The 11,502-nt window shown below is 52.9% G+C and overlaps 1 protein-coding gene across 1 annotated transcript in view; it reads right to left on the reverse strand.

Annotated features, from left to right (window-relative positions):
* PYROXD2 (pyridine nucleotide-disulphide oxidoreductase domain 2) overlaps nt 1-10,528 on the reverse strand; it is a 27,178-nt gene extending 16,650 nt beyond the window's left edge. The window contains exons 1-4 of the mRNA XM_012661778.1: nt 10,363-10,528; nt 5,781-5,800; nt 3,242-3,335; nt 3,094-3,167 (exon numbers count right to left, since the gene is read on the reverse strand). Coding sequence (XP_012517232.1) covers nt 3,094-3,167; nt 3,242-3,335; nt 5,781-5,800; nt 10,363-10,489 — 315 coding nt within the window. The 5' untranslated portion in view covers nt 10,490-10,528. The remainder of the gene's footprint in view (nt 1-3,093; nt 3,168-3,241; nt 3,336-5,780; nt 5,801-10,362) is intronic.
* Nucleotides 10,529-11,502: the final 974 nt, after the last annotated feature.

Consider the following 11,502-nt stretch of genomic DNA (forward strand, 5'->3'; position numbering starts at 1 on the left):
TCTGTAACTACCCCATTTCAGAAATAAATAATTAAACTTTAGAAAGACACAATAAAGCAATGGTTATGTGAAAATCCATACTTACAAAGGAGATAAATTATTCACATCAGAAAATTTTATTTACTTTTCAGACTCATTTACTCCAGGGTCACTTTAAATGGAAGTTCCCACGATGCACTTAAAATATGATTCGATTTACAAATATTTGGTTAGTGCACAGAACTTTCCAAGAGCACATCTACTTCTTCGAAGGAGGCACAGATAAAACGAAAGGGGCTGTGCTGCCTCCACAAATAGGCTACTGTCCCGCCGTCTAGAGCCTTCTGTCTCCAGACCCCCGGCCTGCTTTGAGGTCTCTGCTCAGACGCTGCCGCAGCAGCCAGGCCTCCCCTCACCATCCCAGCACTGCCTGCCCCCTCGCCCTGCGTTATTTTTCTCCAAAGCACTTGTCACCACATGGCTAATTACATATTTAATTTTTGCTTGTCTTGCCAAAGTAGAATGTAAGCTCTCTGAGGTCAGGGGCATTGTCTGTTGTGCCTACAGCAGTGCGGGCAATAAGTTATTCTGCTGACTGAATATATAAATGCTGCGTTGCAGACAAAGTATGGCCCCAGAGGACAGAAATGATATCTGTGAGTAGAAGTTTTAGGAAAGCACAAGGAAACCAAAAAAAAAAGAGAGGCTTTTCCAACAATTATAGCTGGAGTTGCCCCAAACCAGAGACATTCTGGAGGAGCAGTCTCGCCACGGCATTGAGCACCCTTTGGCAGTGATTCCAAACCCTGGGAGGGGCTTGGGCTGGGAGCCTTGGTTTTCCTCAACAGCCCAGTGGGAGTGAGAATGACAGCTGACGATGGCAGAGCCCTTACCGCACACCAGGCCCTGTGCTGGTGACTGTCAATCTCATGGTTGCCATCACCACCCCATCTCACAGATGAGGGAGACGCGGGGACTCAGAACCAGCCAGCTGGGTTCCAGACGCCTGTGACCACGTCCCCGGCAAACTGCAAAGGGATGGGGGCTTGGGAGTCTGAGCAGTGTCACTACCAAGAGTCTCGAGGAAGCACATCAGGCTCTAGAGCAAAGAGTAGTCAGATCTCGGCTCAAATTCTTTGTCATTTTCTAGCTGTGGGACCTAACCCCGCGAATCTCAGTTCCCTGATCATGAAACGGGTTCTCATCTCACAGGTGAAGCTCAATCAAGACAGAGGATTGAAGCTCATTGCCGAAGATGTGACGCTGGTAAAATAAATGCTTTTCATTATTGTTTTGGAAACAATATTCTTGGAAAGAGCTTAGTTGCCCTCCAGGTTGTCAATGTCCTGTTAAAACAAGGTGCTCCATCCCCCAGTGGGGGTTAGTCCTGTGTCTCTCACAGCAGGACTGCTTCTTCCTTGATCTGGGCACCATACTCCCATTAATGTGGCCCAAGTCGAAGGCTAGATCATGTAGTCAGCTCACTTGGGAGCTTCTAGTTAAAGGAACACGATGGCAAATATCATTTTCAGATGAGTAACTTTTCTTTTTAATAAAGAGAATTATCTAGAGATAGTCTATTCTGTGATTCTTGGTCTTCCTAAGTTAGGTTTGTCAAAAGAAAGGTCAACCCCACCCTCACTCCCCAATATCTGAATAACTGGTGCGTTTGCAAATTGCCTTCTGCTGTAGTCTGGCATGGACTTGATACAGGAAAGTGGACCCCAAAACTGGGGTCTGGCCGGAAGGCCAAGTGGGTTCTTGGCTTCACACAGGAAAGAATTCAAGAGTGAGCCGACAGGGTAAGGCAAAAGCAAATTTACTGAAGTAAGAAAAGAAAAAAATGAGGCTGTCCCATAGACAGGGCAGCGGCTATTTCTCAGAGGAACAGAGAGTAGCACTTCTTGAGTTTCTGGAGTTCTATTTTATACATTCTAGTTCATTTTATGTTAAGCAGAGGAAGGATTATTCACAAGACTTCTGGGAAAGGAGTGGGGAGTTCCAGGAACCGACAGTCCCTCCCCCTTTTATACCATATAAGGTAACTTCTGTGACTTGCCGTGGCATTTGTGAACTGCCATCGCACTGGTGGGAGTTTCTTTTCAGAAGCTAACACGTTACAGGCAGGGTATAATGAGCGGTCAGGGTAACCTGAGGCCACTTTTCGTGGCCCTCTGGGTTCCAGCTGGTTTTGGCTAGTTTCTCTGCCTTCTCTTGTTTTATCGGCAACCTCGGTTCAGGTCTTACCACTAGCAGGGCCTGCTGTTTCCCTAGATCAGACTGAAGACCAGCAACCCATCCCAGGCCTTGGCTAGATTTCATCCAGACCTGGTACCAGGGTGTTCCCTCCTGCTCAAGAGCGAAAAGAACTCCTTTACATGAGCCATTAGAGCAGCCAAAGAGCTGTGAACAGTGGCAGAACATCTTGTTCATTGCAAACTTTGGATTTAGAACAAAGTCGGTGCTATCGTGTGCGGCAGCTGCTTGTGCAGATGGCGCCAAGAGCCACCTCCTCAGTGGCCGGTGGCAGAGGCATCAAGCAGGCAGGAGCCAAGCCAGCTTCAGGAAAGTGGTGACGGAGTTTATGTTAATAAAGGAGGCATGAGGGGGGAAGGGTGCCGAAGGGGGCGGGGTGGGCGAGCCTGCGGACAGAGCTCGGTGGACTGAGAGAGGTGAACAAGGCCAGATGTTGTTCCCTGGATCCCACCACACAGCCCAGGAGCCGGAAGAGGCGACAGTCTCTGGTCCAGCGTCCTGCTCAAGCCACTAAGAAGGGAAGCAAGCTCCGAAGTTCACGAGGGCGGAAACAGCGCTTACGTCCCTCGGCAGCTGCACAAACTCAGGCAGGGTGGGCCCACGTGGGCCTGAGGCTGGCAAAGCTCACCCTTTAAGAGGTCCGATTTTTGTGTGAAATTTCCCCATTTTTAAGACACAGGGTGGACTAAATAAAACCCATCTGTGGGACCGCAGCAGGGAGACCACGGGGGGACAGACAAACCCTCGGGCAGAAGACAGGCCTGGGTGCAGGAATCACCTCCAGCACACAATGGAGCCTCCACCCCAGAGGGAAGACAGAACTGCCGCCCACGACCCTGGGGCCACGGGGGACTCTACCTTCAGCTCCAGGTCCGTGTAGATCTGCGGCCTCAGCAGGCTTAGGAGGTAGGACGCTCGGGAGAACTTAAACCCTGAAACCGAATGGGACGAAGGCCATCACCAGAGGTCACCCCCCTCTGCCCCCCCACACCACGCTGGGGCTCACCTGGGACGATCTCCTCAGTGACAGCTGCGCCCCCGATCACATGGCGCCTCTCGAAGACCGCCGTGCTCACCCCCAGTCTCTGCAGGTACGCTGCCTGGGGGGGGACACAGGGCCCTCCCTTTATCCCTCGGGCACGTCTGGGCTCCCTTAGGACTGGCCTGGAGACCAAGGCTCCTCACTGCAGGCCAGCGCGCCACCCCAGCTCATGATGTCCCCGCGTCTGGGAATGCCGTTCCCTTTGTTTCCTCCTGTTCCTGTCTTCTCCGGCTGTCTTCTAAGGTCCCGCGTACCTGCTCCTGCCCCTCCACTTCCCAGCTGAAGGTGACCTTCCCTCCTTGGAGGCCTGACCCCTCTAGGAACTCACTTTGCATCCTGCCACCCTGCCCTGGGACGTCCCTCTCCTGCAGGCAGAAAGCCAGCCTCATTTCTCCTACAGGCACGGCAAGAGGCCACGCCGAGAAGTTGAACTTGTGCACGCTGAACCAGACTGCTCAGGGCCAGCTCCTCATTCTGTCCTTCCGCTGTGGCCTCAGCACCTGACCCACCTGCCTCAGTCTCCTCATGTGCAAAAATGGGGCCGATGAAAATGCTCCCGGCATTTATAAGGCTTCTGCAAAGATTAATTGGAGCTGGTCCCTAAATGGGACTTAAGATGGCCCCTGGCACAATAGGACATGCTCAATAAATGAGGCTGTCTATAGCAGAACTTTACTTTGGGGAAAAAATGATGCGAGGGTGCCTATTAATTCTTCTCTATCATGTAGCGAAAAATCAACAAACATTCGTTGAATCAAGCTGGGCATGAGTCCACAGATCTAAAACGCTGGCGTTTCCACCACTACTAGAACCAGTGGGACAACAGGGATGGCGTAGTTCAAAAGTCTGACTTTTTAAAGGTTCACTTGGCAACTGTAATGTGCCAGACACCGTGAGTGCATCACCTCATTTAATCTGCCCCACAGCCTAGAGGTGGGCACCGCGATTCTCTCCATTTCACAGATGAGAAAACCGAGGCTCGGTGAGGTTAAGAGCGAGCCTCAGGCTCACAGAGGTGATGGGCGGAGATGTCTGGACCAGACAGTCTGGACGCAGGATCTACACACCTCACATATCTCACTGGGAAAGCGGGCAGCCCCTGGCACCCGCGGAAGCCAGCCGGGCACGCGGAGGTGCCATGTTACTCTATTAGACATAAACTCTTCCGCACATCGGCAACCTCAAACAAGGCTACCCTGAGACTGTGATAAAATAGGACAGAGCCAGCTCAGTTTTGTCTGAGCACAGGCAGAAGCACGGCCTCTGTGCCACCCTTCTTGGTGACGGGTGCTCCTTCAGTCACCCTCTCCCCTCTCTACAGCTCAGACGTATTGCGATGCCCAGTCATAGGGCTGTCCCCACTTCCTACAGTATTTACTCTACAGCAAGCCTCTATTTTCTAGACCTTTCCTCACATCGCCAACCAAAGCTCAAATCCCATACCAGGCTCCCTCTAACACTTCCCACCGAGGCCCCGCTCCCATCCTGCGACAGGAGGGAGAGCCAGCTTGGTGAACCGCGGGTGCGGGTGCGTTCCTGGCGTTTTTGGTGGAAGGGCACTGACACTAGCCTTCCTCGGGCTGGGGACTTGCGCTGGTGGGAGCCACCATTTGTGTGAGGCCGAATGTGCCAGATCCTCGCAGCGAATTGGCTGTCACCGCAGCCCTGCGAGGGCGGGGCTCTCGCCCTCATTTGACTGTGGCTCCAACGGGCTACGTGGCTCCCTTCGGCCTCTGCAGGTGGAAACTGGCAGAACTGGGAGATGAACCCAAGTTTATAGTAATAGAAAATCGATGCTCAAAATTACTGATCAGCTGAGGTACAAAGGTCCCCTGTGAAACGTCAAAGGAAAACTGACACGTTGGGCACAGTATTAAGGTTTAACGTAAGCCCCTCTCTATTGATATTCCAGAGCTGCCATTGCTTCAGGAAGGTGCTCCCTGTTTGTGGCCTTGAAACCCTCTGTGACCTTCTAGAGGGACAGGGACTCAGAAGCACAGCCAGAGGGTGACTCTGGCCCGGCCCAGCTCGGGATCTGGAAGCCAGCTGTGCTGGGGACGGGGCCCTGGCCCTCTGCCAGCCTGGGCTCCTCACCGTCTCCAGGGCCCTTTGGACACATGGCAGCTGTGCACTCCAGGTGGGCACGTGGCCTGGGCGGGGCTGGGGCGCAGGGCTCTGCGCACAAGGGCCCAGGACCTGCAGTCAGACGACTCCCTGGGCTCCCGCCTGCTGCCAGCTATGCCAGTCACATGCTCCCCTGCCTTTCCGTCACTCCTGACGCTCCCACAGGCCGTGGGGAGCCATTTTCCACGTTGAGGAAAGGAGAGAAAAGGAGCCTGCGATGTCTTGCTCAGCTGACTGCAGACGCACACTCGGCCCGCCAGCACCTTTTCCTTCTCCCCGTGGCCTTCATCCCACCTGCTTCTTCGAACTCCTCCCATGGCTGCCAAGAGCCACACACCCAGGGACCAGGGAGAGGGGACGACGAAGAGGAGGTACTCACAGCCACCAGCCCGTTGTGTCCTGCAACGAGACGGGGAAGAGGGGAGGACAGCGTCACTGGTCAGTGGACAGACACTGTCCGGGAGCAGTGTGGCCACCCTCCCTCCCCACTCCCGCCCACCTACACTCAGTTTCGGAGCACCTAGCTCAACCCCGTGAAACACCTGGGCTGTAGGCGTCAGAAACCCTGGTTCTTGCCCTGCTGGAAGAGCCCTATCCCCCTGACTTGGTGGGCGTCTGCTGGGGTGAGGGGCAAGCAGCAAGCTACGGTCATCGGATGACAGCACCACCAGGGCTTGTGTCACTCGGGGAGGAGCAGGCAGCTGTGTCTGAGGGAGGGTCGCAGTTTGCTTGGCAGCATCTGGCACGCTGGTACCACAGGTCCTGGCTCACGTGGAATAAATGGCCACTAGGGAGTGCTGGTCACGTGGGGAGCTGCTGCCAAAAGTGGCTTGTTTTGCCCAAGTGTGGTTCACAATGGACACGGCAGTGCCCAAGAAGGCTTTATTCACGTGGACTTGTTTTTGTCAATCCCCGGTGTTCCAAAAATAAAATATGAACAGTTTAAAATGAAGCAACTACACATGTACAGCCTCAGTGGGTGCTACAGTAACTAGGTGAGCTTCCGGGGGGCCCCTGGGCCGGGAGCCCTGAATTTGGCTTTGGGATCCCATGTTCAGCACCAAGCCCATAGGTGGCAAGTGCGCCCCCAGCTTGCTAAGCTCAGAATCCCCTGGGAAGCCGTGTAATGTCGACTCCTGGACCCCTCCCCAGGAGTCTGTTCAGCAGGGAGGGGTGGGAGCTGGGGCCTGATTTCTCACAAGCTCCCAGGAAACTCTGGTGCAGGTGGCTTCAGAGCCACACGCTGGGCACACAGGCCTTTGGGCCGAGCCCGCCGTCACCTTTCCCCTCCTGGCTGCTGGTGGACACTCCCTGGCACGCAGAGAACAGGCCCCAGTGGTATCAGCAAGCGGGGGGGAGGCCTGGTCTGGCCCAGTTTTCTCCTTGGGGACAGACGGTCACTCTGTCTTTGAAAATGCCAGCAGACGACATGGTCAGAGGTGAGCACTGCCCCGAACCCAGTGTTGCCTCAGATCAAATGCTCACTGTTAACTTGACAAATATCCACAAACAGGGCAGCAGCAACGGCCCGCATGATGGATTCTTCACGGTGAGTCGATTTTGGTTTAAATTTCCCACATGGAGACTCCCAGGACTTGGGAGGTCACTAAGCCAACTTCTCAACCATTAAAGGACTCTCTAAAACCAAGTTTTCCAAACCTCTTTGACCGCAATCTACAGGAAGAAGTGCGTTTCACACCGTGACCTGGCACTCACGCACATATAAAGTTTCATGAATACTGTTAACTCTTACCATGTGAGAAGCATGTGATAGTCTGTCCGGTTTCATTTCATCTTAAAAAGTGCTGCTTGACGTACTCTCCATTTTCATGTACTTTTGAAAATGTTCATAAGGAAGTTTAAATGATAATGTGGCTGGGACTCCTGGGCGTGTTGAACCTGCAGTGTGAAGGGCCCTTTTCCCAGACACATGCAACACACGAAAGGCAGCCAGTCCTGGGCTCAGCCCGGCTCCTGCCACCCTCCAGGGCACGGCCCTTGAGTCATTTAGCTGCCATGAGCTTTACACTTCGTCATATGTAAAACAGAGGGGGTGCCAGGGACCTGGGGTGTGGCAGGGACAGTAAAGCACCTGACCCCCAGCAGACCTGCAGCAAATGGCAGCTGTTTGTCTTTTTTTGCGGGGGGGCGGGGGCAGAGTCTCGCTCTTTCGCCAGGGTTAAAGTGCTGTGGCATCAGCCTAGCTCACCGCAACCTCAAACTCCTGGGCACAAGTGATCCTCCCGCCTCGCCTCCCAGAGTGCCAGGATTACAGGCATGAGCCACCACACCCGGCCGCTATTTGTCGTTTAATTGGTACCAGTTACCAATCTGGGAAAACTAATAGTCTTCCAAGCAGCTGGGTCCAGTTTAATCATGGCAGGTAAGCCCACGAATGCACAAACAGACCTCGAATGACAAAGGGTGAGGATCAAACAGCCCAGGACCCCCACCCCAAGTCCTGGCTGAGCCCTCCTGTGGTTTCTGGTGAGGCCCAAGACCCCTTGAAGGGGTCTGAAGCTGCAGGCTCAGCTAGTCCTTACGCTGCCTCCAGCGTCCTCGGCAGCAGGTGTGGGCTATCAGCCGCCCACGTGGGATTCGCTCGCAGTGTTGGTTGGTTGGCTCTGTGTGCGGACTTTCCACCACCAGGTATGAGGCCAGGACTCTGCATTTTAACAAGCTCCTCTGTCGTTCTTATGAACATTTAGTCCAACGACTAAATCAGAGTCATCTGCAAGGGGGCAGCCAGTACCGGACTCAGAGACAACCCTTATCTGGGACCGTGCCACTCGTCCCTCACTCAGGCCCACTATGCCTTTAAACCAGGCAATGTTATGTTTAGCAGTTAAAGAAACCGTGTCAAGGAAAAGCTCACACACTGACACTCACACCTGTGGGCAAGTCACCGAGGCAGCTGGTGACCTAGAGTCAACCTTCCCCGCTAGGAGAGGTGTGAGCTGTGACTAAGGGCAGAAGGAGGTAGGGGGGCTTCTCCGAGGCTAAGAGGCCTGGGGCACTTTCATTTCCTGAGCCCAGTCCGGGGGTGCTGGAGAGGGCTCCTATAGCCCAGCAAATTTGTGAGCAGGTTGTCAAATAGCCACGGTTATAAATTAAATTATATGAACTTATAATTGAATAAATTAATTAAAAACAAGGGTAAAAAATACTCGAAACTCAACACTTACTAATTATTTTACTACATTTGACTATGACTTACGCTCTTGTGGTCATTTTCTCTATGTGCGTATCTGGATGGCGGACATGCCATACGACGAGGACATGCCATACCATGAGGACATGCCATACGACGAGGACATGCCATACGACGAGGACATGCCATACCATGAGGACATGACATACCATGAGGACATGCCATACGACGAGGACATGCCATACGACGAGGACATGCCATACCATGAGGACATGACATACCATGAGGACATGCCATAACATGAAGACATGCTATACTATGACGTGCTACTGTATCTCCCCCAGAACACAGTGACCTCGTGTTGGTAAGAAGAAACGCTATGGTGGGAGTATTTACACCTCAGTAATCAGCAAACATTACACCTCAGGGCTTAATTCATTGTTTTGTTGATTGTTAGGCTTAAGAAAGTGATAGAAAATGCTAATAATGCAGATTAAACTTGTGTCTTTAGCTGTTACATTGCGAATAAATAGCACAAAAAATAGAGGACATATTCTTCTAGTATTAGAAAAATATTATCTGATTGAGCAAAGTGATTCCTGTCATTAAAGGAGTGAAGTTGGAACATAAATCTTTGTTGTTTTACTTAAGTTCTACTCTTTAAAGTAAATGAAAATATCAAATGCCATTCCTTTTGGAACTACCCTCATTCGTCAGTTGCAACCATAGGTTGGCTACTGAGTTTGGCAAAAATCAAAGCATTTGGTAAGAACCACTTGGCTGCACAGAATGTAAATGAAGAGTATCGTATGTTTTATTTGTAAAATTGTGTGCTATACATCTTTTATTTCAGTATTTATAATAAACGTGTATATGTGTGTGTGCACACATGTGTATGCACACACATCAGACATTTGTCCCTGGGAAGGCGACTGTTAAACACACAGCAGCGCAAGAATGCCCTGAATACATACGAAAATGAAGAAATGCCAAAACAGGGATGCAACTTTGAAGTTGGATGATGAGTGTCACCTGTCACCGTCAAGTCTGTCACTGTCTCTAGACACCCCGCTGCAATGATGCGTCTGGGACCCTTTGTGAGTGTGAATGACAGGCTGGGAGGACAGGCGACCTGGTCCTGGGCCCACTGCCTCTCCAGGTCACCCAGTAGACTTTGGCACTCTGAGCCTGGGGGTCAGCAAAGTGTCGCAGGATCACTGCACAGACCCCCTAAGCGTCCCAGAGGTGCAAGGTAGTGGGGGGCCGTCATCCTCTGCAGACAGGCAGTGGGGACTCTGGGACAGGCAGTGGTACCTCTGGGACTCAGTTCTATTTTTTCCTACCTACCCTTTATGAAAAGAGGCCAGTTTCCTCTGGGGGTGGGTAACCTCAGTGGTGAGGGGTGTCGACCAGAACTCAGGGCAGGTGGGGTGGCTGGATTTCTCCGTCTGCTGTCTCCTGGCTCTTTCTTTCCTCCCTTACACACCACAGGCTTTCAGAGAACATGGTGGAAACTAGATACATTTGCAGGAGATGAGGGGAAACCCCTGAGGTCACCTAGTACTCTTTTGTCATTCTAGAAGGGAAGACCCAAGCCCAGAGAGGGCAAACATTTGCCCCAGACCACGCAGCAAGTCAACAGCAGAGCCAGCTCCAGAACTCCAGGCACCTGCCTGCCGGATGCAGGGCTTCCCCTCATAGCCCCTGCTCTCGCCAAGAGTAGACAGAGCGGCGGGGCTTAGGGAAGGGCCCCTCCAGGCTCTGATCGGGCTGCCTTCCCGCCCCTCGGCCCTGGCTCAGCCCGCTTTACCTGCTCCTATCACCACTGCGTCATACTCGGGCTTCAGGTTGCCCCTGGCTTCCCAGTGAGCTTGTCTCCAAGCAGGACGGGGACAGGCTTCCACGGCCCTGCTGAGACCTCGGCCACTGGCAGCCATTTCTGCCCCAGGCCGGCCGTGCTAGGCCAGGAATTTGCTTGCAATCAGCATTTTGTGCCCTCCCAGGCAGGGGAGGAGCCACGGCCCAGCAGCTAGTTCTTAGCCTTGGGCCAGGCTCCTCCCAGCCGAGTCTGCGAGTTTGCGCTGAGTTTGCGCTGGGCCGTCAGGGGAGGAGGATGCCACCTCCAGGACACCAGCGAGCAAAGACCAAAAACTGATAATTCACTGGGGCTCCTGTGCGCCGGGCAGGAGCTGTGCTGTCCAGCGCTGTGCTGGACATAGGACTCCCCATTTTACAGATGAGGGCGCTGGGGGGGGGGTGGAGCCAGAACAGGGTTTCAAAGGTCCCTCTCCTCCCCTGTGTGTCTCGCTTCTCATTAAAGAATGCAGTGTCTGGGACATGCTGGGGTGGGACTCCTAATAAACAGGAGAGAGACGCTTCTGCCAGACTCTGCTCCAACAACGCAACCTCCAGGCTTGGGAGGGTGGTGACTGCTCTATACCCGCAGGAGGCTCTGGGAGCCACTGGCTGAGGCCTCCAGAGCAGCCATTTAGCATCACCATGACCAGGGCCACTCTGTCGCTGGGGCCCTGAGATTCTCTCCTAGATGCACAAACACATCCACTTAACAGGCGGCTGCAGAATCTCACGAGGGCTCAGGGGCAAGTTCACTGTCTGGAATTCCTGGGGTTTGCCTTTCTCTTTTGCAGGCCTGGACATTTCTCTTCTGTCTTTTGGCACCTTTCCCATTTTCCAAGAATCCTCAAGGATTAGACACCACATCTGTAAATACCCTCAGCTAAAGTGCTTTCTTACTCTCCCTTCGGCCTGTCTTGAATTAGTGCCCCTTTGTTCTCTGGCCGTTACTAAGCAGACCTTTCCCCTTGCGGGAGAACAGCACCCTGGGAGTTGAGTTTCTGCGCTGCTCCGACATCAGTGTTACAGAAACCTGCTATTAGAAATGAATCTCAAAATTGGGAGAGTATGTGGAAAAGGTGATTCCGAGTAAGAG

This window comes from Propithecus coquereli, unplaced genomic scaffold (assembly GCF_000956105.1).
Source record: "Propithecus coquereli isolate 6110/MARCELLA unplaced genomic scaffold, Pcoq_1.0 Scaffold73, whole genome shotgun sequence".
NCBI classification, from domain to species: Eukaryota; Metazoa; Chordata; class Mammalia; order Primates; family Indriidae; genus Propithecus; species Propithecus coquereli.